The 15,666-nt window shown below is 31.8% G+C and overlaps 8 protein-coding genes across 8 annotated transcripts; 4 read left to right on the forward strand and 4 right to left on the reverse strand.

Annotated features, from left to right (window-relative positions):
• Window positions 1-1,012: 1,012 nt before the first annotated feature.
• On the forward strand, window positions 1,013-2,299 carry EIN_275130 (hypothetical protein; the record flags this gene model as incomplete). The annotated part of the gene is made up of 1 exon (XM_004254649.1): window positions 1,013-2,299. One exon carries the CDS (start codon window positions 1,013-1,015, stop codon window positions 2,297-2,299), a length of 1,287 nt encoding a protein of 428 aa, XP_004254697.1.
• A 245-nt stretch (window positions 2,300-2,544) lies between these two features.
• EIN_275140 (heat shock 70 kDa protein, putative) lies at window positions 2,545-4,341 on the reverse strand (the record flags this gene model as incomplete). Its single annotated transcript, XM_004254650.1, has 1 exon — window positions 2,545-4,341. One exon carries the CDS (start codon window positions 4,339-4,341, stop codon window positions 2,545-2,547), a length of 1,797 nt encoding a protein of 598 aa, XP_004254698.1.
• A 296-nt stretch (window positions 4,342-4,637) lies between these two features.
• On the forward strand, window positions 4,638-5,318 carry EIN_275150 (hypothetical protein; the record flags this gene model as incomplete). Its single annotated transcript, XM_004254651.1, has 1 exon — window positions 4,638-5,318. One exon carries the CDS (start codon window positions 4,638-4,640, stop codon window positions 5,316-5,318), a length of 681 nt encoding a protein of 226 aa, XP_004254699.1.
• A 280-nt stretch (window positions 5,319-5,598) lies between these two features.
• EIN_275160 (hypothetical protein) lies at window positions 5,599-6,456 on the forward strand (the record flags this gene model as incomplete). Its single annotated transcript, XM_004254652.1, has 1 exon — window positions 5,599-6,456. One exon carries the CDS (start codon window positions 5,599-5,601, stop codon window positions 6,454-6,456), a length of 858 nt encoding a protein of 285 aa, XP_004254700.1.
• Window positions 6,457-7,696: 1,240 nt separating this feature from the next.
• Window positions 7,697-8,305, reverse strand: EIN_275170 (hypothetical protein; the record flags this gene model as incomplete). Its single annotated transcript, XM_004254653.1, has 1 exon — window positions 7,697-8,305. The coding sequence occupies one exon, from the start codon at window positions 8,303-8,305 to the stop codon at window positions 7,697-7,699; it is 609 nt and encodes a 202-aa protein (XP_004254701.1).
• Window positions 8,306-10,047: 1,742 nt separating this feature from the next.
• Window positions 10,048-10,445, reverse strand: EIN_275180 (hypothetical protein; the record flags this gene model as incomplete). Its single annotated transcript, XM_004254654.1, has 2 exons — window positions 10,048-10,124; window positions 10,172-10,445. 2 exons carry the CDS (start codon window positions 10,443-10,445, stop codon window positions 10,048-10,050), a joined length of 351 nt encoding a protein of 116 aa, XP_004254702.1.
• A 1,799-nt stretch (window positions 10,446-12,244) lies between these two features.
• EIN_275190 (hypothetical protein) lies at window positions 12,245-14,156 on the forward strand (the record flags this gene model as incomplete). The annotated part of the gene is made up of 3 exons (XM_004254655.1): window positions 12,245-12,482; window positions 12,609-13,933; window positions 14,010-14,156. The coding sequence occupies 3 exons, from the start codon at window positions 12,245-12,247 to the stop codon at window positions 14,154-14,156; spliced, it is 1,710 nt and encodes a 569-aa protein (XP_004254703.1).
• A 129-nt stretch (window positions 14,157-14,285) lies between these two features.
• On the reverse strand, window positions 14,286-15,533 carry EIN_275200 (hypothetical protein; the record flags this gene model as incomplete). The annotated part of the gene is made up of 1 exon (XM_004254656.1): window positions 14,286-15,533. One exon carries the CDS (start codon window positions 15,531-15,533, stop codon window positions 14,286-14,288), a length of 1,248 nt encoding a protein of 415 aa, XP_004254704.1.
• Between the last annotated feature and the right edge of the window lie 133 nt (window positions 15,534-15,666).

A 15,666-nucleotide genomic window follows, 5' to 3' on the forward strand; every position in this document is an offset into this window, starting at 1 on the left:
CAGATCAGTTGCTCTCTTAAATTCGAATTTTGGATTCAATCTGAGTCGCTTTAAATGAGAGATATCGGGATTTGAGAGATTGATGTTTGTTGAGAGGAATTGAGATTGTATGATGACGTGTTGTCTGATAATGAAAAAATGACTATTTTAACACCAATACATATTGTTCTATTTAAATATTAGTATTGTATTAATTGTATAAATTTATTAGAAGTATTTGTTTAGTAAAAATTGAATAAGTCGGCATTTTTGTCTTTATTTATTTTTTTGATTGAAAGAGAGACAAAACAGTGGGCTCTTTTGCCTTTATTAGAATTTATCTCAGCATTTTTATTAATAATGTTATTATATAATTAATAAATCAAAAGGATAGATATAAGATACAATGGAGTGGGTATAGAAAAGTAGTAAATGCCATTTTTTGTATTATTTGATTGTTGATTATCTTTTGGTCATTCTTTGAAATTGTTTTATAACTTATGATATGTCTTTATTAATTAACAAACCAGGAAAATTTATGAAAAAAAATGACAAATCAATATCTTCTTTACATGTCAAAAGTACCTCATTCGTTTATGTTATATAAAACATTTTCTCTTTTAAATTGTTTTAATTTATTTTTTGAAAGAATTATAAATTTATTATAAATTATATTAATAAAGTAATATATAATTATATGAATATGTATTATAATTCAATTATTATTAAATAAGTATTATCAATAACTGATTAATAACTAGTAAAATGAAACCATTAATTAAATAAAAAATAATTCTGCTTTTCATTAAAAAAATCTTCATTTCTAACTTTTATTTTAATAAATGAATAAGAATAAACCATAATATATGATTACAAGAAAAATATTATAATAAACTATTGTTCTATTATAATACCAATAACCAAAAAATTTTAATAAATAGTTTATTATAGGTTTCAATTTTAATAAAATATCAAAAAACCATAAATATAGTTTCTCGTTATTAATAAAAAAAATAACGATTGAAACTCTGTAATGATTTCAAGCAAAACGAATGTAACATTAGACGAGTTACATCCAACGACCTACGAATGTTATGTTAAAAAGAAAAGTTCCTTTTTCTATTGGAAGAAATTGTATATGGTATACAAAGACACGACTTTATACTTTTTTGACACTCCGACATCGCCATCCTCACAAAGTTACAACATTCAGAAAGGTTCATTCTCGATAGAACACACTAATGGACGATCTTTAGTAATCAAAGTCACCTTATCCAATGGCAAATTGATCTTCTTTGAAGTTGAAACTCTCGACGACTTAAAAACGCTTTTCTATCACTTCACATCGAAAGTCCCCGAATTTGATGCATCTGAAGACATACCAAATTCGCCGAAGAATCAATTAGTTTCAACATATAACATTCAACTCAACACTTCCAACGATACTTTAAATAATGTTAACGCCGAGCGAATGGCTCAACAGTCTTTCAATGGGAGAATCAACACGACGGAGATTTCAAGGACTTTATCGTGGACAGAGACTCCCCAATTTCACTCTTTTATGAAAGCGATACCAACACTTAATGCCTTACAACCAGGGAGTTTAGTTAATTACTATTTACGAGTGAATAGCTCCGCTCAAGTTGTGGAGTTCTTGTGTTCTGGACCTTCCGAAGTGATGCATTCCCCTTTACTTTATTATTTCGACACGTTAGGAGGGACTAGTAATGACTTATCCATCTTCGATAAATTAAGTTCAACAGGAAAGGTGGGCGCCTGGGCAAAGTTCTCTCAAGTCGGAGGGTGTGACTTCGGTTATGTTGTCGATTTTCAACCATCTTCATTCCCTTCTTTATATGAAAAACTCTCGTTGTATTATATCGGCGAACTACTGACTTATAAAAAGGAGGTCAGCAGTGATCCCGTCCATTCAGAAGAATTACTTTTCGAAGTCACCGGACACCCCGCTGTCAAACAAAAGAAGATCGAAGACGTTTTAATGCATTTCGAATTTAATGATTTATCAAGTAAAATCGGATGCATTAAGAACCTCAATTTACTCACAAAAGTGTACTTCACTTTTATAATCCTCAGAGAAGAACTCACTGGAATGAAAATACTCATCAATCAACCAGACACTTCTTTGATTAATAAGTCCATGACAAAAGAAGAACTCATTCTTCACCAACCTTTCCAATCAAACTCTACTAAAATCGAAGCTTTAGAATTTTCGGAAGTGTTGCCTGAATATTGTTTTGGTGTGTATCCTTCAGGCGTTCAAGTCTACTTACATTACAATTGTGGATTCGATAGATGTTAAATATTATATGTTTGTATTTAGTTTAAAATACTATATTTTTTAATATATTAATATTATACTATATTATATTAATAAAATAGTATAGTATAGTATTAATATAATATCAATATCAATATATATTAATATTATAATATTAATATATTATATTATATATTATATTAATTGAAAATAATATAATATGATTAATATATTATATAAATCAAAACCTAAGACAGACGCACTCAAATAGTTTAGCAATGATAAATTCATTTATATAGTTTTTCACTACTTTTCGACATTTCTTCAATCAACTGGTCTTCCGCCTTTTTGATACTCTCGATGTTGTTTCCAGTCACTTCCCCATTGATTTTAGTGATAGCCTTACTTAATGTGATAAAAGGGATATTCTTCTTTCTCAAATTTGAGATGATTTCTTGAGCTGCCTCCACTTCACCTTTCACTTTATTTTTAAGAGTTAAGAGTTGTTCGACTTTCTCGTCCTCTTCTTTATGGAGATTTCCTTCTTTAATAATTTTGGCGATTTCCTCTTCACTCAGTCCCCCGTCACTTTTGATTTGAATGCCGGACTCTTTCCCGGTCCCAAGATCCTTTGCCGAGACTTTCACAATGCCATCCGCGTTAATATCAAAGGTCACTTCTATCTTCGCAACTCCTCGTTTAGCCGGGGGTATTCCAACCAATTTCATTTCGCCCAGTTTCTTATTATTCTTCGCTAGTTTTCTTTCTCCTTGATAAATTTTGACGTCGACTTCTCTTTGGAAATCGTTAGTAGTGGTGAACTCTCTTGAAACCCTAGTTGGGATAGTCGTGTTTCTCTCTATCAATGGCGTCATTACTCCCCCCATCGTTTCAATCCCCAACGTCAAAGGAGTGACGTCTACTAAGACTATATCTCTCTTCTTCCCTTCAAGTACTCCCGCTTGCATTCCAGCTCCTATCGCAACAGCCTCATCGGCATTGACTTTGCCATTCCCATATTTCCCAAAGATCTCAAAGACGGTTTGTTGTATCAATGGCATACGTGTCATCCCACCTACTAAGACTATATCATTGATTTGCTGTTTCGTCAGCCGACTATCTTTAATAGCTTGTTCACACGGCCGTTTCAGGCGTCGCGTTAGGTCGTGACACTTCTCTTCAACACTCTTTCGTGTTAAAGTCATTTCAAGACTCTTCCCTTTCTCTAAATAAGGAAGGACTATACTACTCTCTAAACTACTCGACAACTCACACTTCACTCGTTCAGCCTCTTCTCGCACTCTGACTCTCCCTCGTTGAGTTAAGATCTTCTCTTTATTAACTTTATAAAACTCGTTTGATATCAAAGATGCAATAACTCCATCAAAATCAGCGCCTCCAAGTGCTGTGTCCCCATTTGTACTTTTCACTTGAAACACTCCTTTCCGGATTTCTAAGATCGAAACGTCAAAAGTCCCTCCGCCTAAGTCAAAAACAGCTACCGTTCTACCTTCATTCGCTTTGGTAGCATCGATCCCATACGCTAAAGCTGCCGCTGTGGGCTCGTTAATAATTCTCTTGACATTTAACCCAGCTATCCGGCCAGCGTCTTTTGTCGCTTGTCGTTGGGCGTCGTTGAAGTATGCGGGACATGTGATAACAGCGGAGTCGACCGGTTGACACAATTTCTTCTCAGCGTCTTTCTTCATCTTTTTCAGGACCTCCGCTGAGATTTGGGATGGAGAATACTTCACCCCATTCACCTCAACCCATGCATCGTTATTGGGCCCTTTAATTATTGTATACCCTTGCCGCATAAAAGGAGTCACTTGGTCATATTTAATGCCTATCAATCGCTTCGCATGCGTTATCGTCTCTTTGGGATAAAACGACTGACGGCGACGCGCAGCTTCCCCAACTAAAATCCCTTTTGGAGTGTACGAGACGATCGATGGGGTCGTTCGACTGCCTTCTGAATTCTCGATGATTTGTGGAGTAGTGGATGTTGGATATGACATACAACTGTTCGTCGTCCCCAAGTCGATTCCGATGGTGGTGTGGAATTCGGGGTGATGTGATAACATTCTCTAAAGTATGGTTTTTATAGTTAGCTTTTAACTATTAAATTGAACAATATTTTTCTTTTTGAAAAAAGATCAAATTTGTGGAAATGTTGCATTACAAATTGGTGCATTTTTTGTATATGTCATTTTATAATTATAATTATTTTACTATTAATAATACAATTGAATTATTAATTAAATAATATTATAATTTAATTATTGTTCATCTTTTTTTTTTAAAATGAAGATAAACTATATTTTTATAATATAATACTATATCATTGGTTTTTATAATAAACTGAAAAAGAAAAAAATTGATGGAAGTTGAAGACGACGAAATTGAGTGTAAACCCGCCCTTCCCCTTCCTCCAAACAGCGAGGACCCAAATAGTGAGTACCATGACATCTATTTGTACTTCAAACAAAATGAAAAGTATCGATCAGAGAGTGATAAAAACAACACTTTGTTGCAACCCCATGGAAATACTTTTGACTTCATGGAAACCGACTTTAAAATGAGAATCCCATACTGCGGGGATGAGTTCAAAATATCTCCGGAGTTCCGACTCCACCACGTCGAGCAGTTTAGAGTTGAAAAGGATGAACTATTCAAAAAGAAATCAGAGGTGGTGCAGAAGTCCGAGTTTCCGTCGTACAACAAATTCAAAAACCTCACAGAAGAGCCCGTTGATGTCAATTTTTTGTTGGGGTTCCAACATATTCAAATCATTGAGTTAATCAAGTTTTGCGTCGAGAAGTGTCGGGCACTGGTGATGTACTCTGACAACTACTGTGAATGGATTTACCGCTTTTTGCTCATTGCTCAAGAACCTCTCGATTCCACAATCTCATCTTCTCTCAACTCAATCTTGAAATACTTTTGCAGGGCTAAGCAGGCAATCTTCGACAAAGATGACAAGAGGCTTGAAAAATACAATCTCATTATTTCAACTATTGTCGATTGTTACCGACAGTGTGATGAAGATATAATGATTTGATTTACTATATTTTATATATATTTTAGTTAAATGTACTATATGCTGAACATAACAATATTTCATATTTGAATAAAAAATAAATTCTTATTAATATTTAGGTTTTAATTATTATTTTTTAATAATAATATATTTATTATTCTGTTATAATACTTTAATTCTATTTGAATAAGATATTTTTAAAAACAAAAACACAATAAACACAAGCAAAGTGATAAAAAAGAATCACGAAAATGAGAGATTCTGATTGTTGGAAAGAGAGAACTGAAGTTGTCAAAAAAACATGGAGAGGGAGGAAAGGCAAAATCAATACTTAAATGACGTACCACGAGAGTTGGTCGAACTTTTGGAGGTTGTCAAAATGCAGAATTCTAAAATTTATGAGATGCAAGAGGAGTCCGTGAGGTGGAACCAACAACATGCAGTAAACTTGAAGTGTCTCATCGAAAGACTCGATGAGATGTATAAGACAATCAAAGAACTAAAAGAGAAATCACAGAAAAATATGTCTCAGCCACAAGACAAGCCAACAAACCTCTTCAAACACAGTTTAACACTCAAGACAAATACAAACAATACTCTTTCTAACACACCAAAAAATGTGTTTGATTTCAAAAGCACAAGTTTTGTGCAAAAAGTCAAAACTCCAATTGAGCCGAGCACTCCGTCTAAGACACTTGCTACACTCAAACAAACGATTTTTAAAAACATCGGAACTCAAAGGGGAGAAGACGAGACTCAAATCAAAGCTAATAGAAATCGATCCCGAATTAATCTTATGATCGAAAGAGCTAACGGTGACGTAAAGAGGTTGGAGGAAGTGATGATGGGAATTGAAAGAGAAAGCGACTTTGATGGAATAACAGAGGATAACGTGAGAAAGATGGTTGGTTGCATTATACACATATTGACGGAATCAAACGACAAACAGAAGCAATTTGTCGCATTGCAGTTTGTCTGGGAAATGATACGGAAATACGAGGACATGTTCGAGGGTAAAGATGGCTTTGTCATGTCAACACAACTACTCAGCGCCATATCACTTTTCGCAAAAACAAGCGCTGTTTATGATAAAGAGTGTCCTTTATCACAAAACGAAATTCAGTGGGTCCTTAGTTTCTTATGTGGATATTGTAAGTAATTGTTATTTTTTCATTTGAGTATTTGATTATTAATTAACTAATTTTGAATATATCATATAATTGATATTAAATAAATTAATAATTAATAGCTATCAAAGTATTATAAAAATCTTATAAAATATTTAGTTAATTATTAGATTAATATATTTTAGAATAACAATAGTTTATTATATTTTAACAATACAATGTTATATATCTTTTAAAGAAATAAAATTTTTTAGTTATTTTTAAAAACAACACTTTATATGAAATGTTTTAAATAAATATAAAAAAAGGATTGAATTATTGTTATTTTTTTATAGTTACACAAGTTGAAAAAAAAATTAAAATGTTTTTAAAAACACTCTACATTACTATTTGTTCTTGTTTTCAAAAATATAAAAAAACGGGATTATTTTTTATAGAAAAAAACAACTGCATTTTTTTTAAAATGGAATTTTTTTATAAAACTTAAGTTTTTATTCAATAGTTTAACTAAAAAATAAATAATAAATTCTATTTGTTGTTATATAATAATGATTTTGTTAAAATTTATTGAGAAGTACAAACAACAATAATTATCATTTTATAATAAAACAATGAAAATAATTATAGATTTATAAAACAATTAAAAAGTTATTTATATTTCAAAAAAAATTCACATTTTTTACCACAACTTGTTATTTGTGGTTTTGTATTTGACTTGTTTTGAAACATAAGTTTCAACTTTTGTTTATGTTATGACAAGTAAACGAACTAATTGAATAACATTATTATAACATAATTAATAAATTATCCAGTAAATCTAACTACTTTTATAAACTAAAAATAGAAATTAAATATTAATTTTGTAGAGAACAACTATAATTTTAGAACAAATAAGAATTTGAGTGTTTTTTTCAAAAAGACAAAACAAAGTATAAAATAATAATAAAATAATAATATAACAAATAAACAAATAAACAAAAACGAAAGACTGAAATAATATTGAAGATAAGTTGAAGTTTTTGCTGAAATAGCTAAAAAAGGAACAAATCAAATAAAAAAGGATTAAATAGAAAGCCACACTTTTGTAAATAAAGAAGAAAAAGGGTATTATTGTTATAACATCCAAACAATCCGCATTTTTAATACAAAATGACCAAATTGACTATTTTCATATGAAATGATGGAAAAAGTGAACTTAAATTGGACTTAATGTATCAACTATTTAAAAATGACCAAAAGTGAACAACAACGCATTTGATGCCAAAACACAAGTCAGTCAACAACAAGCAGTTTTGCCATGATTTCCAAGTCGTGTTTTTTGATCACTATGAACTTCCCCTTTTTCTCGTCGAGCCTTTCTCGAGTGATTAATTCGTTAATGACTCTTCCGCAGTTCTTGATATAATTTGCGTCCAACACAATATCGTCGACGGTCACGGACACAATTTTGTCCTTAGAATTTTTGGTTTGAATATTTGCTTTAGAGATTTTAATTCCGTTCTCCTCGCACAATTGGATTAACGAGTCGAGTTGTTCAGAGATTCGATTCACCTCTTGTCGTCTTAAAGCCGTTTTAGTGCTCACTCCACTATTAATATCTGTTTGTTTCATTTCCTCGACCGACCGCTCGACTTTCTCTTCAATAGAAATCTCCCGAAGGTCATCTTTGACGGACGAGACCGTTAAGAACGTCAAAGACACTTTCGACTTCTTTTTCGGCACTTTGATAACAACGTCATAAAATTGATTCAAAACGCCTATTAAGACGCCTTGCTGGATCGCTTGACTGTCTCGTAACTCTTTGAACGCGTTGACATCCTTTTGCTTCACCCACATTTCTCTTTGTTTTTCAGTTAAACTCCTCCCTTTTAATCTCCTCATGTGTACATTTGTTCAACATTTTTGACTTGATTTCGAGAGATTCGACTTTCTTCTTTTTCTCCTTGTGATTCACAACCTTTCCTATTTCGGCGACAAAACTTTTTAAAAACATTCAACTTGTGTCATTTGGCCCACGTGGCGGCAAACTCAGCTTCTTTCTTGTAAGAAAATATTGGCTCGCATTTTATTGTATTAGTATATTATACTATTAAAACTATAAAATATAGTACAAGACCAAAAATTCACAATTGGTTTTTTGGTGCGTGTTTTTTTTATTATTGGAATTAGACATAGGTTTTTGGTAGTTTTACGCGTTTGGGTTAGTTGTATCTTGGGTTATAACATCACACTAAATCGGGTTTTCATTGAATCGCTCGTATTCCAAGAAATGGCTCCTTTTTTTCGGGTAAAATGTAATACAAAAACAAACCAGAGAATGTTATAGGGAAATTGGTAATTGTTATATTTGTCTCCTTGTTTTGTATAACGCAAATTGTAGACTTTCTGTTGTACCGTTGTTTTGGGTTATAATGCAGAAAAAAATGGCTGTTATTCGGGAAATTGGTCTCCCAAAAATGACAAGTGGTCATAGTCCCTTCTTTTTGCCAACAACATTGTTTATATTATAATGATGGTTTTATTACTAGTTAATTTATTAGTGTCTTTGTTTTCAGTTCAAAAAAACGAAATGACAACGCAGATTGTAAATAAGTAAACACTAACCTGTCAAAATGCTTGCTTGAAAGGGTTGGAATATAACATTATTAAAATATAGATTGTGTAATATTAAAGTATCCAAACACAAAGAAAATGGTTTCTTGATAAAACTGTTTAATTAATTGAATTTTTACACCATTATACAATTGATTATTTTAATTATTATTTGATATAATAATAGTATTGTTTCTTGTTATCTATTTATATATTTATTTGTTCTATTATAACATTACTAAAATAAAAATATTATATAAATATTATAGTTTTTATTATTTGGAATAATAATAAACTTTTCTTTTTAACCTTAATAATACAAAATTATAGTAAATTTGTTAATCAATTCTATTGTCAATGATTTATTGTTATTAATAAAAATACAAACAAGAATGTTTTTTGAATGTTTTGTAAATGTTGAATGGAATAAAATTATTATAAAAATAGCACTTTATATCTATTTAAATTTTTATAATATTGTTATTTCAATAACTAAAAGTAAAGGTGTTATTTTATTAAAAATAGATTTAATTTGTTTTTGTGTTATTTATTATAATTATATAAATATTGAAACATTGATATTTTACACCTATTAAAAATAATAATTTGGAATTCTATAAATAATAATTCTCTTATTAAAAAAATGAAATTATTAATTTTGTATCATAACATTCTAATATGTTTGTTTAAAATATAACACAAACCATTGTGTAAACTATAAATAACTTCAAAAGAGAATTTATTTTTTTTTTAATTTAATTAATGGCTTTTCGACCTAATCACTTTTTTTATTTTTAAAAACTATATAATTTTAATTATAATATTTTCAAATAATTCATACCAGTATTTAAACCATTTGAATATTATTAAATAAATAATACCACGGAAGTTATTATTATTAATATTTAATTATTGTTTTATCAAAGAAAACAATTCAATGAAGTTCTTAATAACACCAACTCAATAAACACTTTTATTTTCTTATAAACAAAAAACAGAACACACCCATAAATCAAAAAACACTGCAATAATCAAATCATAGAAAGAGTTTGTTGGATCCAAAAATCTTCTAACTCGGGCGTCAGTGGTGTGTCCGTGAATTTCTCTTCTATATGTTATTCATTTCATTCTTCAAACACAACGCAAGACACAAACCTTTTAAAAACTGTTGAACACCATCATACAACGCACCAAACTTTTCGCTGTCCAATGTGTATTTCGAGCCAATCGACATGACGGACCGGGTCGACATTTTATACCCGTGTTGAACCCAATCCGTCTTGACTTTGAGATGTTTGTTTGTTCCGAGTATTTCAAGAATCACTGTGCGTTGGTCGACAATCCGTTTCACTATAGACGGCCACGGAAGTTCACCTGCAGGGGTTTTGAAAAGACACCAACAGTGTTCCCCCTCTAAGAAATCTACCATTTTTATTTATTAGTTTTTACCATTTCATCGTCCTCGTCTGTTTTTTTGTACTAATTTTAATAATACTTTTACTATACTTTGTATTTTATTAAGTAGTTTTTTATAGTTAAAAATACTATCAGAAGGTTCACTATCATTACTTCTTGTGATTGATTAATTAGAATAATAAAAGTAGTTTCCTTAATAATTTATTTATAATTATTTTTGGTATTACTAATTATGACATTTAGTTCTGTTCTTTTTAAAAACAGTATTATTTCTTTAATTTTTATTATGTAACATTAACAATATACCAGTTTTTTATTATATAATTACTATATTTAAATAGTACAAAAAAAAGTGAACCTGTCGCACAATGATAATATCATAAATAATAAATTTTCTAGTAAAAAAATTATAACTAAAAATACAAAAGAAACCCAAGAAAAACAGAAGAGTCGAATAATAAAAAGGAACGAGAACAAGTCAATAGAGGGGGGTGTTATTTTTCTTCATCTTTCTCTAGCCGCGCAAAAGTTAGAAATAGGTAGATGGGTGTGGGTAAACGGCGTTTGGCTTTGAATTGATCCACTCGTCGATACGCATCACTTTCTCGAACCAATAATAATTTTTGTAAAAGCTCAGATTTTGTGGTGTGAGAGCACTGTATTTGTGTTCACTCATGTTTTCAGACTCCACAACCGACTCCGACTCGGAACTGTCACTTAGCCTCCGCTCATCGATCGTGGAGCTTTCGGATAAAAAATGATCAGCTGATAGTGTCGCTTGACACTTCGGGCGCTCGGACAAAATGAAACCTTCCATAGTGTCCTTCTTCTACTTTTTTTGAGTTCCTCAGTTCTTTTTATTTGTCATCTTTTGACGTCAGGAATCTTTTTCTTAGTGTGCGACAAATTTCCCCGTTTTTTGCACTCAATTCAAAGCAGTTCATTCTGAAAATACTTGAGGCTTGTCTTTTTCTTCGTGTATTTTTGAGTTGTGCAATCCGCCCGAAGTTCACAAAAAAAGTACTGGAGTATTAAACCATTCTTCAATTTTGAGTCATTACGTTTTTTTAGGGTTCATCTTGTTTCAAAAACATTTTGTTGTTGTATTTCGTGTTATTTAAAAAGAAAAAAATATAATAAATTGAAATTATTAATTTTACTATTCATGTTTGAATGAACAAAAATGTCACAGTATAAATTGAACACAATTCACAAGACGTCGTGGAAATGCAAACACAGTAACAGCAAACAAGCGGAAAAATTTGTCTGCTTAAAAGGGGTCACTATCGAATGCACTTAAAACCCAAATTTTGAGATTTTATCGAGTTCTAATTTCCACAACATTACCCAAACCACCCGTCACCATACGACGGTATATTTAAACAATCATTTTTCTTCACAAAAAATGAAATGGTTTTTTAATAATTAAACAATTATTCTTAATAGTTGTATAGTAATACTAAAAGAAGTTTAATATCTATAAAAATAGAAAAAACACCCATAGAGCAATTTAATGTAATAATAGTATTAAACTTTCTATTTGTTTGGGACAATTTGTGAATATTCAATATTACGTTTGAATCAATATTCAAATTAACAGTTCATCATTTTGACTGCAAAAAAATGAAAAAGTTGACAGAACAATTCCAAAAAATCACCAAATTTATGTAAAGAATTTGTGAACTTGAAAAACTCCAAAACATACTATCACAAATGCCCAAGGAAGAAACAACAGAAAACACATGGACACTTTGGATAATTTTGTGGGCATTTCAATTTTTGATTTTTTCGGTTGTTGTTTGCTCGTTGTGTATGTTAGGATTTCGGACAAACATCCTGAGCGTGAAGGTTGTGAGCGTTCGTCCCTCTCCACTCCCCAAACAATGGAGTGTTCCAATCGAGTCACTCACACCTGTCAAAAATCAATTTGCACGTGGAACTTGTTGGGCGCATGCTGTAATTGGTTTTGTTGAAAGTGACTATCGTGCAAATGGGATTCGAAACGGTCTTCTAGATCCCGATGAAGTTGTTCAGTTTTCCGAACAAGCTTGTTTGTTTTAGTACATTAAATGTAGAGTAATAAGACTATCCTAACAATTATTAGGAATAGTGTTATCAGTAATTAATAAAGTAATGTTTTAATATTAAAATGATATTAGTAGTAATAACAATTCAGATATGTCATTACTTGTCACTTACTGTTCAAAACATCGAGATATTCCACTTTGTCGATATGGCGGGATGCTTGAAAACTCGACGAACAATTTTACTCCGGACTCGTTCTTTTATTTGCGCAACGTAACGAATGGGTTTATTCTCCCCGAAACAATCTGTCCATACGAACACTTTTCCGGCGTAAACGAGAGCCTTTGTACTCCGTCCGACAAACAAACACTTGAAGAACACGTCAAGCGGAATCCATTATCATTTTCTATCAAGGACATAGTAACAGTATATTCTGTCAATGATGTTAAGAACATAATGTTAAAAACATTGTCTCCGATGACGTATGGCCTCAACACACTTTTCAACACAATTCTTCTCCCGTGTAATTCTTTCAATCCTCAAATCAACACAACGGAATGTCAAAAATGTTTAACGCCATGTGCCGGTGGGTGTTGCACAAAGGTATCATCATCAATGTATCACAACGACGGCCTTATCGACATTTCCGAGGGAAGTGTACGACGTGGCGGACACTCCATGCTTGTTGTGGGCTGGAACGATGAATTTCCAGTTGAACGAAATCTGCACTTAAATGACCCGATATTCCAATGTGATTGGGCCAAGATTGATGTCAATCACAACTCATCTCATCCTCCACAAAATAATAGTAAAAATAACAATACTGCAACTATTAAAAATGTGATTGAGAAGCGAGTGAAACGGTGGACAAAGGGAGGTTTGATTCTGAAGAATAGTTACGGCACAAAGGGCCATACTCTCGGGTTTTACCTTCAAAACCATTCTCTTCTTAACGAAGATACAATCTGTCCATTGAGCATTCATCCAAGTCGATGGTATCCTTTAGATGTTAATTGTATCAAAGAAGGGCGTAGTTTTATGAATTGTTCGAACGGGAAATTACGAAAAATCGGGAATAGTAAAATTTTCTATGGAGCAACTATATTGAAATGTAAAGAAGGAATTAGCCGTGATGAAGCCAAAAATTTGGGATTTGAGGAGTGTGGAACGAACGATCCCAAAACGCGATATGCACTTTCGGCACAATGGTATAATGTGACCTTTAAAAGAGCTATACCCAAAACCTTGGCAATGGGTGACGGGTTTTTATTATATTTAGCGAAATGGGAGAACGGGAAGATTAATACAACAATACAAGAAACTCGAACACTATTAACGTCGTGGGACTTTGTGACTCAATTGTTTGAGATGGATACCAATGTAACCAATTCAGAGCACTGTGGATATTATTTCCAGCCATATGACACTATTGAATATCTTGCTTCAGAGTTTGGTCATGACACTTTCGAGTCTTATGTTTGTTTTACTATTAATATAGTTCCATTTATAATATAATAATATATAATAATATATAATAATATATAACAAATAGGGATTCTCTTATTACTGTCTTAAATGGGAACCGGAGTCATATTACAAAGTTTCAAAGCACAAAAGCAAATTCAAAGGGATCAGAGAATCAACAAAGAAGTTTGTCACGCCACAGTTTGACGGTCCGTTTGGTGGGAGAGCAAATTAAGTCACCCTAGAAGATCCCACTTTTACTATACAATAGCGCCAATTAATTAATTAATTACTTTATATAGTTATATACCCGGTACTAACGAATATAGATATTTAATAATAAATGACTAGTAAATAAATAACATCATGGATTAATTATTGGGATTAGTATAAGTATACCAATGTAACTACATACTATAGTTAAGTTATTAATCATAATTGGTATCTCTTGGGGTGTTACTTTGTACTCAATAGTATAAATTGAGTCAATCAAAGGAGCTGGAGTCAACGGAGATATTAACATCACAAAACGAGCGACAGGACCGATCCATTTTTGAAAGCCGAAGTAGACGATCAAGCCGAAGGCAAGACCAAAGAGCATCCGATAGAGCACAACAGAGAAACATGTTAAGAGATACTTCTTGGGAATCTTCCACTCGAAGAAACTGCCTAAAATTGCATAGGCGAGCAAAGAGTTTGCATTGGCGCAAGTGTCGATGAACGTGAGTAACACGTGAGGTAAACGGAATTGAGTGAGAGCGAAGAAATAGCCGGAGAATGTTGCGTAAATTGGTATAGAAGTGATTACGGCCATTAAAGTTCCTTTTGCTATTTGAATAGTATTTTTATTAGTTAACTTCTTAATTATAATATCCTTCAAACTTGTCTTCTTTTGTTGAACCAAAGTGGCATTTCCTAAATCAATTTGAGTTGAATCATCATTAATAACATTTCCTGGTTCATTGATATGAATTGTTTTGTGATCTTCTTCTTCTTCGTCTTTTGATGTGTTAAGTAATTTAGTTGTGTCTTTGTCTTTGTTTTCTTTTTGAGGAGATTCTTTACTTGGATGGGAGTCGTGTGGTATCGTCTGGGAGTGGGAAGTACTGATTGTTTCCATTTCTATTGATATTTCACCTTTTTCTCGCGTGGACTGTGTTAAACCAAGCCAAGCATATAAAGGGCGTATTACTAAATAACAACACAAATCATTTGAAAAACAAAATAAAATACATTTGGATATCCCATCTGTGGGAGCTACGGACTTTAACACTGGAAATATGAAAAGCGCGGTGTTGAGTGCTAATGAATTAAAAATAGCTAATTTGCGATGGTCGGGGTTCTTTATAAATAAAAAAACTAGACAAGCAAGTCCACCAATACTAAATTGATATATAAAACCGCCAACTACTAAATAGAGACTTTCTAAATCTAAGCCATTCATGTTATATAAATTTCTAAATATGATACAAGGCAATGACAAATTAAATAACACTTTCATGATTAAGCCACTATGAATACGGACGTTATCACGGAAAAACCATAACTTAAATATAAAAGAAAGCGTAAGAGTGAGAAGCATCACACCAAATGTCTCATAATACTCTTTCATCTTGCAATTACTGCTCTTTTAAGTTTGAAATCTAATAAGTTCCAAAAAGTCCTTCCAAGTGTTGATAATTTAAATTATAGTTTTATTATTATTAGTTAATAATTAAGAATAGATTTACGATCTAGACATTTGG

Source organism: Entamoeba invadens, assembly GCF_000330505.1.
Source record: "Entamoeba invadens IP1 unplaced genomic scaffold scaff_1105074725195, whole genome shotgun sequence".
Classification (NCBI taxonomy): domain Eukaryota; phylum Evosea; order Mastigamoebida; family Endamoebidae; genus Entamoeba; species Entamoeba invadens.